The sequence below is a fragment of the Euprymna scolopes genome, chromosome 5, assembly GCF_053919585.1.
Source record: "Euprymna scolopes isolate OS-2025 chromosome 5, ASM5391958v1, whole genome shotgun sequence".
NCBI lineage: Eukaryota > Metazoa > Mollusca > Cephalopoda > Sepiida > Sepiolidae > Euprymna > Euprymna scolopes.
Genome location: NC_136486.1, coordinates 168,649,651 through 168,665,247, shown reverse-complemented (window position 1 = coordinate 168,665,247; position 15,597 = coordinate 168,649,651). Strand labels below are relative to the sequence as shown.

Sequence of the window (15,597 nt, the reverse complement as noted above, 5' to 3'; positions counted from 1 at the left end):
AGGCGATCCAAGCCTACATCCAGCAATGAGTCACAGCGCTAATTGTTGGGTGTTGTATTCTTTTAGCTCAGAGAAGGATTACATGTCTATCGTAACTGCTTCGTTGATGGACAAATTGAAAGGGTGGTTATGCCACAATTCTTATTAATAAAATAAGAACGAACTCTAGGTTCAAAGATAATAGTTTATATCAGTCCTCGTAAAATGCTGCTTATTCTGGTGGTAATATGAAACGGGTTCTGTCGAAAACATTTGTTTTATAGAAATTAATTTTTAATTAAAAAAGTTTAAATAATCTCTAAGAATCGCTTCATCCCTTCATCAGTTATTTTGCTCGAAACTTTTTATTTCTAAATTCAGAAATATGTAATCACAACCGTTTATTCGAATGACCATAGGTTTATTCCAGCCTTCTTTAATGTCTATATTTATTGACTACACTTATTTAAATTATGTCAAATGTCTCCTTCATTTCTTTATCTTCAACAGAATAACAAGACTGCCACAACTTTCATTTTTGACAAATCATTTTAATGCCTAATGTATTCTTTCGAATTAAGTCTCTAATATTTCTTCCTTCACAATTTTTCCATCTAACAAAATGACTTCCATTTAGAAATGACCCATATATTTCTGATGGCCATGTTTTGCTTATCTTTTAAATTTTTATTTGCATAAATCCATTTAATGATCAAATCAGTTCAGTATTTATTTGTTTTGGTTTGTGTTTGTTTGTTTGTTTTTAAATTATGAATCTTTCCATCATTTTGTCATTTATTTTCTCAAACACTGATGTTTGAAAGTGAATTTTAAATATTTTCTTGTTAGTTATCATTCCCTGGGTATACTGACATCACAAAAGAAGGCCCTTGTTTCAATGTTGGCCACCAGTTATCATGATGAATAGCCACTCGAGGATAAAGTGTCGACGAAACTAAGTGATTGTCAGTCAAAAGATTTTAAAAAATACAGGATTATTAACATTGATCAATTGTATTATTTATGGTGTAGCATAAGACAGGTATTTGTTGACATTGATTTTGAAGACGACCAAATTATAAGTGAAGCAGTCTTGCAGTAATGTGTTCTTTCCTGCAATATGTTTATTTATTTTTTATTTAATTGTTTTATTGTTTATTTGTTTGTTTATTTGTTTGTTTATTCATTTCTTGGTTTAATTTTTATTTTTCTCTTTATTTGTGTATATGTTTGTTTTTATATTCGTCTGTTTGTTCGTTTATTTACTTCTTTATTTATTTGTTTGTTTATTTATTTTTCCATCTAATTCTTTATTTATTTATCTGTTATTTGTTTATTTATTAGTTTATTTATTTTTATTTATTCATTGTTTATTTATTTGTTTATTTATTTATATGTTTATTTATATGTTTGTTTATTTATTGTTTATAAACTTATTCGTTAATTTTTTTAATTATTTGTTTATTTTACTCTTAGGCGCCCCTAAACAAGGCGTATTGCCACTTGGACGTAAAAGCCACTATTTGGGATCGTGTCTTACAGGGATTGTGGGAAGTTGAGTAGCGAAATGCCTGTCCATATTACATTTAAACTTCTTCGTGTCAGTAGAATCAGTAAAGCAGAAAATAAAGAGCGAATTTCAAAGTTTGGCAACATGAAGTGAGAAAGTAGAAGACATTTGGGTATCTAGGGACCTCAACAGTAACGATATTGGATGTCGCTGTTTGTCGGGTTGCTCGTGAGTATGTATGTATGTATGTATGTATGTATGTATGTATGCATGCATGTATGTATGTATGTATGTATGTATGTATGCATGTATGTATGTATGTATGTATGTATGTATGTATGTATGTGCTAATCACGGCATAATCACGTTGATACACCGGTTCTCATCAGATCACCGAAGTTAAGCAACGTTGAGCCTGGATACTACTAGATGGGTGACCATTTGGGGATTCTAGGCGTTATATGTGCTTTCCGCTTATCTCGGCATTTGTGTCCAGTATCTTGAACCTCTATTTGCCACTGGCATTTAACAATGTCAATTCAGAAGAGGTGTGGTTGGGATTGCGCAACTCTTGTCACAAAAATTTCACGCGCATGCACACTTACAGTGGGTATCCATAGTCTGACAAGACTGAAGGAAGCCGTTTATGTATGTATGTCATGGGGAGGGTCAACTGCTACGAAATGCTAAAGTATCGTCTAAAGTAGTCCCTTACATCAAAGTGGTATTGTGCCTTATTTTGTGTGAAATGCAAAAAAAAAAGTATATGATGTACTTTTAAATACGTTGTTTTAACTTAGTTCCAATTTAGAATGATTTATGATTTGGTATTCTCCAAAGACAAAATAAGTTCATTTTTCATCATTATATGTTTCTATTTACTTCTTAATCTGTATGCGAAGGTCTCCAGTATTAGATCATGAAAAAATACTTGATAACAGAATATTTTTCTTCGCCCACGTAACTGTAAAATTCATCAGAATCAGCTGCAACTTGAACGATAAAATATAAATTTATTATTTTATTATTATTTCCTTATTTGTGCACGACTTTTTGTCATATATTTGATTCTTGCATATGTGCTTGCGTTAATTGTTGTTCTTATTTTATGTAATTTTGTTGAGGAAGATTTGCACTCCCAAGCGTGTTAAAATGATGTTTGCTTTATTTGCTTTGTATTTGTTTTGTTGTTTATTTGTTTTTCAATTTCGCTTTACATTTTTCTGTTATCGGAACTGGGCCATAAGACAATAAGAATATGGGAATCGCATATACATAAAAACGATACTCGTAAAGATACGTCAATTCAATCTGCACGTGTATCAATGAATAATGATATTTCAAATTTAAACGTGACCGGCCGTCGATAATTCTATTGAAATTTTTAAGATGGCAAACCAAGGAAAATGATAATTGAGATTAAAGTGTGGCAGACAGAAGAAAATTGTATTTCAAATGTTTGACAGACTAAAGTTATATTTCAAATTGAAACAGTACAGAGACGAAAATTATATTTCAAATTTGAATGGCAAGACAAACGGAAATTATATTTTTAAATTATACTTCAAATTAAAACAGTACAGATAGACAAAAATTATATTTCGAATTTAAACGGCACGGGCAAACGAAAATTATATTTCAAATAAAAAACAGTGCCGACAGACGAAAATTATATTTCAAATTAAAACAGTACAGAGAGACTAAAATTATATTTCAAATCAAAACAGTACGGGTGGAGGAAAATTATATTTCAAATTCAAAAACGACAAAGTAAAATATTTTAAACAGAAACGTAAGATGATTGTTTTGACGCGTAGGCTTTAGAGATTAATGAAAATATTTCAAACTTAAGATTGATTGATTAAAAATTGCTAGTTTAAATGTATCGTGACAAACCATGAAAAATATTATTAGTCTGTTATTAAGCCTGATTAACAAAATTGATATTTGAACCTTATGAACATAAAAATGATATTTCAATCTAAAGTGTGACAAACCAATCGACGGATAGAGACCACCACCACCACCATAATAATAATAATAATTATAATAATAGTAATAACAATAATAATAATAATAATAATAATAATAATAGTAATAATAATAATACATCTTCATCATGCATCCCCTCCTCAAAAGAAAGTGTGATACCAAATAGCCGAGAAGAGTCAAGGAGGATAGAAAGACCGAAGAGAGAGAGCGCTGACCAGACCTCCGCTTAGTGCCACTCAAATTCCAGTAAAGATCAATGGCCGCTGTCAGCGATAAATCAATGGTGAAAGGCTGTTGCGATAACGCAAATTTACTTGCAAATGCTATCGAATGAGGTGGAGAGTGCTGGACGTTTGGGGAGACTTGTTGTCACTCAGCTTCCAGGAAACACCACAGGTTTTTCAATCAGATCTTTGATGACTTGTGTGAAAGCTCCATGCGAGCCAATAATAATAATAATAATAATAATAATAATAATAATAATAATAATAATAATAGGACACATCTAAATAAAATACGTCCATTCAACACATCTTTCTGACAATGAAACCGATATTTCAAAATGAAGTGTGACTGACCAACGAACAAATCTTCGCGTAAATCGAGAGCTCATCTTATAAAAAGAAAGAAAAAAAAAGAATTAATTAGGGTGATCTTATCAATATGGCATCAGCGTTGGCAGGCAATCATGAAATAAGAATTACAGAAGTGCCATTATTTGAAAGAGAAAGGGGAGATAAGCGAAACAAAAGAGTGACTGGCTAAAAATGTCGGGAAGGAGAAATAAATGTAAAACTTTGAAAGAGAATGTAAATACGAAAAGAAAACATCAATTGACCGACTGCGGTTGATGACGTGGGAAGGAGGGCAGATCGAGAAGATAAAAAGTGTTGTCACCCGCATTTGATAATGAGAAGAAAATGCAGACTCATGTTTAATTCGATGGGGGATAACTAAACAATTTTAAACAATGAACGTATGAATCATTGCTTCCGTTAGATCTCGACGGACGATGAATACTTCTTGTGATTGTGGCTGCGCATGTAGTTGTAAAGTAAGAATTGCGCAATCACTAACCACACATCTCCTGTATCGGTACTGCTTGATTCCAGTGCCAAGGAGAAATACGTGATGACTGGAAACTGTCGAGATAAGCGGAGAGCACGTAGAGCTCTCCGCTTATCTCGGCAGTTAGAATTCCCAAAATGGTTACCCATTTTAGTACTGACCAGGTTCAACGTTGCTTAACGGGAACCGGTGTGTCAAACGTGTTTATGCAGAAATTATTTAATAAGGAAGATAAGAAGACAAAGCTTAAAATGAAAAATAACAAACAAAGGATGAAAGTATGAACATTGATAATATAAATGCAGGATAAGTAATGGTGTTTATACACCTCAGTAAAAAATGTTTATAATGTTGTTTTGTAAAATATAGTAATCCTGCTCGTTAAGGATATATCTACAGTCCTTCTTGAACAGTTTGCATCACTTGTATATTGTTGATATTAACTTCAAATAATACAATAAAATAAATTATAAAACTAAGGAAAAATCAAGATATTACATTAGCTAAGTTCATAGTTAAAAAACTGACAGCGTAATAAATTGTAAATAAAATAATAATCCCATCAAAACTTATGATAAAGAAAATACCAAACCATATTAATTTCATATTAAATATTACAAAGTAGCCTAATGATACATAATATGCGCTTATATCTACAAATTTTTATCCTTACTATGAAAATACAAAATATATATTTCTCCAAGGAAAACTGCAAAACAACTGCGCCATACAACGTTTGCTATACCCTCACTGAGTCAGGAGAGTACTGAGAGGGAGAAAAAGGAATAAGTTGTCAACTAGGAATTATGGGCACTTAAGTAAAATTGGGGTGATAAAACGTCCCATGGAACTAACACAAGTTTTTAGAATTTAGGAAAGAAACCTGAAGAAGAAAAAGATGAAAAAACGGTAAAAAGAAGCTATGAAATCCAATAAAACAGAAATGATAAAATTATCAATTAATAAAATAAGTAGACATTTAACAAAACAAATCAAATAAAGAGAACAATAAAACAAATACAAAACAAGAAATTTTATGAAAAGAAAGAAAACATTAAAAATGTGAATCGAATCAAATCAAATAAAGGAAAACATAAGACAGGATGAGACGGTAACTATGTGGTTAACGACACGTATTGAAAACCTGGATGTGCCAAGTTCAAACCCAGTTCGTTCCACAGAAATACTTTCTTCAATCCCATACTAAATATTGTGTGTAGTTTTCTCGAAAGAAAGTAAATGAAATAGGTACGTTGGACTTTTAAGCAAATAAATAAAATGAAGAATGCGAAAGAAAAAAAGAATGAACAAATGAATGAAAAATGCACAAATGAATGAAAAATGCACAAATGAATAAAAAATGAACAAATGAATGAGAAATGCACAAATGAATGAAAAATGAACAAATGAATGAAAAATGCACAAATGAATGAAATATGAACAAATGAATGAAAAATGAACAAATGAATGAAAAATGCACAAATGAATGAAAAATGCACAAATGAATGAAAAATGAACAAATGAATGAAAAATGCACAAATGAATGAAAAATGCACAAATGAATGAAAAATGAACAAATGAATGAAAAATGCACAAATGAATGAAAAATGCACAAATGAATGAAAAATGCACAAATGAATGAAAAATGAACACATGAATGAAAAATGAACAAATGAATGAGAAATGCACAAATGAATGAAAAATGAACAAATGAATGAAAAATGCACAAATGAATGAAAAATGCACAAATGAATGAAAAATGAACAAATGAATGAAAAATGAACAAATGAATGAGAAATGCACAAATGAATGAAAAATGAACAAATGAATGAAAAATGCACAAATGAATGAAAAATGCACAAATGAATGAAAAATGAACACATGAATGAAAAATGCACAAATGAATGAAAAATGCACAAATGAATGAAAAATGAACACATGAATGAAAAATGCACAAATGAATGAAATATGAACAAATGAATGAAAAATGAACACATGAATGAAAAATGAACAAATGAATGAAAAATGCACAAATGAATGAAAAATGAACAAATGAATGAGAAATGCACAAATGAATGAAAAATGAACACATGAATGAAAAATGCACAAATGAATGAAAAATGCACAAATGAATGAAAAATGAACACATGAATAAAAATGAACAAATGAATGAAAAATGCACAAATGAATGAAAAATGCACAAATGAATGAAAAATGAACAAATGAATGAAAAATGAACAAATGAATGAGAAATGCACAAATGAATGAAAAATGAACAAATGAATGAAAAATGCACAAATGAATGAAAAATGCACAAATGAATGAATGACAAATGAACGAATAAATGAATAAATAAAAATAAAAGCAAATAAAACAAAAGATAAGCAAACAACAGAAAAAATGAAAACAAAGAAGTTAAAAAAATAAATTTTGCGAAATATTAAAAATAAAAAGGAAACATCGAATTGAGATGAAGTGTAGAAAATAATAGAAAATACAAAAGAAAATATGAAAATGAGTGTTGGGACGATTAATCTGTATCGAGAATTTAAAAAAATCGAAACTTTTGGGGGGCATTAGAATCGATATCGGAATCGAGAAAATGTGTACCTATTTTCCGATGCCTAAAACGATTTCTTTAATTATCTTTTTTTATTTGATTCTGTTTAAAACAAAATCTCCCACGACTGGTAGTAATAATAATAAAAATATTTATTTATTTTAACTTACCAGTAAAGTTAAAATACATAGATTATCCCCACAAGTGTATTTTACGTTTAAAAAATATGTGCACATTTAAAAATATGTTTTTTTTGGGAGGGGGGTTACATAGGTCTCACCACTTATCAAGGCCAAGAGGCCACTCGAGGATAAGGGTTAAAGAGTGTACAGTAGAAATTGGACGATATAGTAATTGTTAGTAATGGAAATTCGGTAAATTTGTTAAAAAGTGGAACGGCTCATCAAGAACTTGTTTACGTTAGACTTGAAGACAACCATATTGTAGTCAGCTGGAAAGCAGGAAAACAGAAAACAATTCCACACGCGTGCAGTTTCATGGAATCTACGCTTAGGTTTAGGCACAGATAACGAGTGGGGGAAATTATTGATAGTGTTTTCAGCTAGACGAGTGTTTCTTGTGAAAGTTTGGCGAGGGGGGGCATAGATTGAAGCTCAGTCGAACACTTTCCATGAAAATAACGATACAGCAGAGACAAATTCGCAACATCTCTTCTGTGAGACAGAGGTTGCAGGGAAGAGAAAAGTATATCTCCTACGAGGCTACGAAGTCTATTTTGAACTCTATCAAGGAAGGACAAGTCCTTTCTAGCAGCTCCTGCCGGATGTGGCAACAGTATTCCATCTTTGGACGTACATAATAATATAAATAGAGAATTGCATCAGCAATGAAATATCTACTGGATCGATAGAAGGATCCCACCATTTTTCCAGCGGCCTTGGCAACAGATTTGGTGTACGTGTTCCATTTAAGATCAGGGGTAAAAGCCAAGCCCAGAAGCTTGTCAAAACTTGAGGCCTCCCCAGGACGAGAGCCATTCATTTCAACTGATGCCAGATGGGGATCAGAACGTTGATTATGTAAAGAGAGAAGCTTGGTTTTAGATGCATTAAAAGTAACCAGCCACTCCTTTCCCCATTGTACCACGTGCTCAAGATCAGAGGAGAGATAATCTAGCAAAACGAAACCATATTGTTTTTACAGTAATTGGGAAAAATAACAATTTTATATTTAAATATTTAGTAATTGAAAGCATCGTATTCGGTAATTGTATCGGAATCGGGGGGAATGTTGGATTCGTCCCATCACTAATGAAAATACAAAGAAAGAAGTGAAAAGAAAGTATAAAATTATAGTATGGAAAAGAATGAGTAAACGTAGATGGAAGTGAATGAAAAGGAATGAAAGGCTGAAAGACTGAAGAAAGTAAAACGAACAAAAAAGAAGAAAATATATAAACAGGGAAAGAAACAAGGACAAAAAAGGAAATTAAGAAAGGTGGAAGTAAAGAAATAAAGGAAAAAAGAAAGAAGATATAGAAATAAAGATATAATCAAATGAAAACGTAAAAAAGAATATTAATAAAAATAAAGCAAAAGAAATAAAAATCAGAGAAGAAAACGAGGAAAAGTGAAATAAAAGAAATAAAGAAAGACCGAAAAAATAAAAGAAAAATTAAGAAGAAAGACAGAAAAAGGAAAATATAATTCTAATAAAACGAAATGTAAATAACGTAAATAAGTAATGAATAAAAATAATTTATAAAAACAGAAAAAGAATGAAAAATGAAAAAGTAGAAACAGGAGATTGGTTGGTTGTTTTTGTTTTACGGCATATCAACCTTTTTCAGGTTATTTAATGCCGAATCTAGTTATTTTGAGGAACGATTTTTAATGGAGTATATTTGCTTTTTAAGTCGGATTCTATTTAACCCATAGTTGGGACCCTAACTGGTACTACCACTCCAGGTCAGAGTGGACCTAGGAGCAATGGCAATTAAAGGGTGGCTCCACACTCCCCAAGGCCCGCAAGGTGGGGCCTCACCATCGTATATAGTTTTAGGTAATATCCAGGACCGAAACAGGAGATTAAAATCAATAAAAGCAAAGAAGAAATTAATTAATGAATGAAAAAGGTGGAGAAAAAGGAAGAAAAAGAAATAATGAAGGAAAATATATATGTGCATCTTTTCAATAAACGTTAAGACGACCGAAAAAGAGAAACAATCTGAAGAAGTGAATGAAATAAAGACTAAAACGAGATGAAAACAAATGAACAAAAATTAATAAAACAAGGAAAATGGATAAAAAATATAAAGCATAAATAGGAAAATATTACCAAAAAAAATATGAAATTATAAGAAACAAAAGAAATAAAATATGTGAAAACTGAAAATTATTTAAATTGATAAAAAAGAATGAATGAACGATGAGCTATACAGAAAAAAAAATGGCGGAAATTGCAATGAAAAAAAAAGGAACCGCGCAGGAATGGATAAAGTACAGAAACAAAAAATAATAAATTAAAAATAAAAAGTAAATAAAAAATGAAGAAAGAAAACGACAGAAATGATAAGAAATAAAAATATTCAATAAACTAGTGAAACTAAAATACGAAAAAATACAAAGAAAATGGCAGAAAGGTAAATTTTTACAAAAAAAAAAAAGAAACAGCGGGGGTTACATCTGAAAGTAATGAATAAAAAAAATCAAAATTAAATAAAACAATGAATGAGGAAATAAACACGAATAATGAGAGAGCATGAGTATTTTTAATGCACGCAAAAAAAGAGAACCGTCCTTATAAATAAGAAAAAGGAATCCGTGTTTGTGTAAAGAAGAGAGACTTAGGAAATAAAGAAAGAAAAGACAGCGATTTTAAGAGGTAAATAGAAAAGAGTATAAATAAAGTTTGTTAATGGAAGAGTGTAAAAGCAGAACAGGAGTGAATGGAAAACGAAACTTTAAGAATTTGAAAAGGAGAAATCTGCAGAGGATAACAGGGAAAAATAGAAAAAAATTACGAAAAAAAAAACGATAGAAATTTAAAAGGGCCACAAAAAAATGAAGTTTAAAATTTTTCTAGAAAATAACATTGGGCCCAAAAAATAAAAGAAAATAATATTTGAATTCAAGAAATAAAAAAGAAAATAATATTTAATAAAAAGATTAAAAAGGAAAAAATACATATTTTAAGACGCAATGAAATAAGAAAGAATAATATTCCTTTTAGTTTCATTTATGATAACTATGATGATGATGATGATGATGATGATGATGATAATGATGATGATAATGACGAAGACGACGACGATGGTGGTGGTGGTGGAAACTATCATCATCATCACTAGCGACATTTACTTTCATTTTCGTTCAGGTCACTGCGAAAAATGCAGACTTCTTGACAAACAATGACATTTCGTGCATGTAACTGTTGTCGCTGGCACGGCTATTTCGCTGCGTGGGGTGCAGCGCGTCCAACGTACGCACGCACGCATACACGCGTTGGTGCGCGTGCATTGGCAGGCAAGGCGCGCGTTGTTAGCTTCACCGAATCTTGTCGAGCACGTGACTTCGCGCGCCCGAACAAGGCGGGAGGATCACGAAGCGAGTAAAATCGATATCCTCATTTGAAATAGGTTGTGTTATAAGGCATTCGTTTGTTTTCATATCATCATACACACCTTACAATGGCCTCGGTATGACAAGTATCGATACATAGATAGATAGATAGATAGATAGATAGATAGATAGATAGATAGATAGATAGATAGATAGATAGATAAGCAAAAAGGCCAGACATTGCCCAGGATTTAACGATAAGCAATATTTCTCCGTTTTCCTCGATCTATCGAACAATATTACTCTTTTTATTCTTGTTTTTTTTTTCTTGTTTTTTTTTTTTACAATTTGACTTGGCATTAGAGAGAGGCGTAAGTAAAATACTTCTAGAAACCCATTCAATAAATGTCACTAATCGGGCGAAAATGTAATGTTCTACCAGTATCTTGTTTAATTTTCAATTTTTTGAACGATTAACTATGACTTGAATGAGACCACCATTTTATTATTATTATTATTTTGTTCTAACTCAACAAGCTTTATACTACCTTTAGTTTTAAGTAAAGGAAAACACTTTCAGATACGTTAAAACAAATTCTTATCCAGGTAGGTAGAAGAGTAACTTAGCTTGGTAACAATTTTGTTGTATATTTATTATTTCATCCATTTTGTATTTGTTAGCTATTCTGAAAAACAACCGTAAATTCTATTACTAATGGATATTTAGTGTATATCTGAAGCCGAACTTATTTCCGATGTATTATGTTGATTCTTTGTTGAAACTCGTGTTTGTGTAAGTCATACTATCTTTCGGGAACAGATGTTCGAATTCAGCATGAAACTGATTTTTCATTTCGTTTTTTTTATTCCCATTTTCTGTAAAATTTCTCGGTCCCATTTTTAAAAGAATAAGTACAGGGAAAAATATCGTAGATAAGAGAAAGTTGATTTTTTTTTTTTTTTTTTTTTTTAGATTTCCCAAAATTGAAGCAAAAGTACATAAACACTCATTCTATAAATAACAATTTCAAAAATTAGATTGACCTCCCCGATTCTGTAATTTTAAATGAAAACTTCTACATCCAAAATTACGTTGTAAGTTTCTTCGCATAGCCAGCATGCCAAAAGCTTGTAAAGGTTAATGCAGTTTTTGTTCCAAAGTAACAATAGAGATCAAAAAGTTTTAGAAATAAAATATTGTCTTGAATGAAAGAAATGAGGTTATTTTTTAAATGCAGGGCTTAGCTATATGGATGTTTGTATTATTTCATATTTCATCAATTTCAGATTATTTCTTCGTAAAGGCGTTTTCTGTATGGAATGATAGACATCGTTATCATTCTTATGTATTGTAAGGATCAATACTCTGACTACGGTTATTTCATTTCTAAATAGAGGTGGTTTTATATGTGCTGCAGCAAAATTTTACACTTGATGAAAAGCAAACAGAATAGTACTAAGTTATATATGCAGATGCTAGATAGTTTATTTAGTAACAGTAAGAGTTACATACTAAATTATTTTTCAATGTAAACGGAGACGAGTATTTCAAGGATGGTGCGAAAAAAAAGGCACACACTTTAGTGACCACAAAAATAGAATATATACAACATACCCCATATAGAACATAATCTCGAGGTTGTTCCATCGATTTTCAGCATATAGCAAAATATTCTCGTGTGTATATCTACGTCTCCATCGTACAGTATATCGATACTCTATGGCAGACTGGGATAGCTTCTGTACATTTATATCAGATCTCCCTCTGCGTTCCATGTATAAAAAGGATGTGTCCTCTATAGTATCAGACCTGACAGAATGGTTAATTGTAGGTATTGACCATTTCATACACTCAAAAATGTTCCAGCGAAAACATAACACCCAGCCGTGGTTTTCTCCAGAATGTGCTGCTGCCATTGTGCACAGAAATCACTTTTTCCATTGCTTCAAACGTAATAAATGTACTGAGACTAAAACTGCTTTCAGAACTGCCAGCAACCATTGTAAAATTGTAATAAAGAACGCAAGAGAGTTGTATGCTCAGTCCGTCAAGTCCAAAGTAGCTGAACGGCGGCTTGGTGTCCACCGGTTTTGGCAAATAGCAAACAGCATCCTAAACAGAAAAGTGTGATCTACCCCAACTATCGTCAATGGACCTGGGGTCATCTCGTCAGCATCAGACAAAGCCAAACTATTTGCCAAGAACTTTGCAGCTAATTCTACCATTTGCGACCAAGGCCGCCAACCCCCAATATTTCCTCTTGTATCAGAAAACACGCTATGTGATATACAAATATCTGTACGTGATGTTGCCAAGCTAATCAAGAACCTTGATTCCAGTAAAGCAACCGACGCTGACGGTATTCCAATTATAGTACTCAAAAAACTTGAACCAGAACTACCGCCCATACTTACAAAATTGTTTAAACGTTGTTTAAAGAGAATTGCTTCCCATCACCCTGGAAAATCTCATCAGTATGCTCTGTATTTAAGAATTCAGGTGATCACTCATCTTCCTCTCGGTACAGGCCAATAAGTCTCCTTTGCGTCATGAGTAAGTTGCTGGAATCTGTGTTAAATAGAGAAGTAATCAACCATCTCAGCAAAATAACCGTCTTAGTGGCACTCAATATGGTTTCCGTTCTGCTAGATCTACAGCAGATGTGCTTACAGTTATATCTCATAGGATTAGTGAATCTTTCGATGGAGGCTACCTTTCTAGGGCAATTGCTCTTGACATATCGAAGGCCTTTGATAGGGTATGGCATAAAGGTTTACTTCACAAGACCTCCAGCTATGGTATAGCCATAAATGTTTTCTCAATTATTAAATCATTTCTCTCTGATAGCTTCATAAGAGTAGTAGTTGATGGGCAGAAATTAGTAGCTCACAGTATTAATGCTGAAGTCCCTCAACGATCCATCCTGGGCCTAGCTCTTTTCCTGATCTACATTAATGATCTTACAAATCACATCCTTAAATCATTCGTAGACATTTATGCTGATGACACTACCATCTATGGTAGCACATCTAAGTTCTCTCCGATTCTCTCTCCTCTGATCTTGAGCACGTGGTACAATGGGGGAAAGGGGTGGTTGGTTACTTTTAATACATATAAAACCAAGCTTCTATCTTTACATCATCAACGCTCTTATCCTTATCTGGCATCAATTGAAATGAATGGTTCTCGTCTTGGGGAGGCCTCATGTTTTGACAAGCTTCTGGGCGTAACCTTTACTCTTGATCTGAAATGAAACACGTACATCAAATCTGTTGCTAAGGCCGCTGGAAAAATGGTGGGATCCTTCTCTCGATCCAGTAGATATCTCATTGCTGATGCAATTCTCTATCTATATAAGAGCCAAGTTCGTCCAAGGATGGAGTACTGTTGCCATATCTGGGCAGGAGCTGCTAAAAAGGACTTATCTTGCCTTGATAGAGTTCAAAATAGACTTCGTAGCCTCATGGGAAGTGTATTTTTTCTTCCCTGCAACCTCTTTCTCGCAGAAGAGATGTAGCGAGTTTGTCTTTGCTGTATCGCTATTATCATGGAAAGTGTTCGACTGAGATTCAATCTATGGTTCCACCCTTGCCAAACTTTCACAAGAAACACTCGTCCAGCTTAAAACACTATCAATAATTCCCCGCCCCCACCCTTTATCTGTACCTAAACCCAAACGTAGATTCCATGAACAAAGCTTCTTTCTTAGAACTGCACGCCTGTGGAACTGTCTTCTATTTTCCTGCTTTCCAGCTGACTACAATATGGTTGTCTTCAAGTCTAACGTAAACAAGTTTTGGATGAGCCATTCCATACAAGTTAACAAATTGACCGAATTTCCATTACTAATGATTACTATATTGTCCAATTTCTACTGTATACTCTTTACCCCTTATCCTCGAGTAGCCCCTGGGCCTTGATAAATGGTGATGATTATTAAAAAAACGTATTCAGAATCAATTTTCTATGGTTATTCTAGCAAAAGTATCGATATATTTCTAATTAGTATATGATTAGATGCATTTTAGTTTTTTTTGTTTTGAAGTTTTGTCTTTGTCTTCTTCTTGTTCGTTTATGAAATAAAAATACCCCTTCATTATCCGTTTGTTTATTATTATATCTTTTTTTTGTTGTTGCTGTATTTTTCAGGGTGTTACGTACCCGGCTTGCCACGGTATTTGGAGACATTGGGCTCCACCAATGGAAAGATCCATGTTGGCGACTATCTCCTTTTGCGGTAAGACAAATACATATTTGTCACAGATAAAACAGTTTTGTTTAAAGTAAAATTTTAATAGCTTCCCATTGAAATAACTATTAAAGACAAAAAGAAACATCTTGTGAGTATTGTGTGATCTTTCTTACATACATATCTATTCAGGTCAACGAAGTGGGAGTACATTTTTATCAGGAGTAAATTATACCGAGTACAAGTGTGAATAAACTGATACTATATAATTACATTTTTTGTGTCATGATTTTTTTTATATAAAGCATATTTTTAATATAAGTTTGTGGGAATTAAAAATACCTGAATATATTTGATTGCAAATCCGAACTTTAAATGTAAATAAGTATTAGTTTGTTTATGCGAGGAGCTTTTTCTAGCAAAGGTATTCTCATATCAACATCGATTTTCAGGCCGTTTCTGACCTTTGCCTTTATTACTACTAAACTTTAAAACCCTGATTCACATAATACACTCATGCTTATCCAAACTATCAACAACAACAAAGTCAAAATCATATTGAACATACTGAGTCCAGGCATGTAAGTTTTTTAAACAATACATAATCTTAAAAGAAATCATTATTTTTACATTATCAGTTACTTCAATGATTTACCCCCGACTATGTAATTTTACCTTCTAGCGGTAAATTAGCCATGGTTGAGAATCTCTGGGTTAGGGGAAGGGTCACACAACATACGATCTATTAAGAACTAAGGAAGATATTTTGTGACGATA

General features: G+C 32.4%; 1 protein-coding gene across 3 annotated transcripts in view; it reads left to right on the top strand.

Annotated features, from left to right (window-relative positions):
- LOC145277036 (vesicular glutamate transporter 1-like) overlaps positions 1 to 15,597 on the top strand; it is a 766,656-nt gene that overhangs the window by 607,481 nt on the left and 143,578 nt on the right. For all 3 annotated transcript variants that reach the window (XM_080128665.1, XM_080128667.1, XM_080128666.1), the window contains one exon: positions 14,781 to 14,868. In XM_080128665.1, the coding sequence (XP_079984791.1) occupies positions 14,781 to 14,868 (88 nt within the window). The remainder of the gene's footprint in view (positions 1 to 14,780; positions 14,869 to 15,597) is intronic.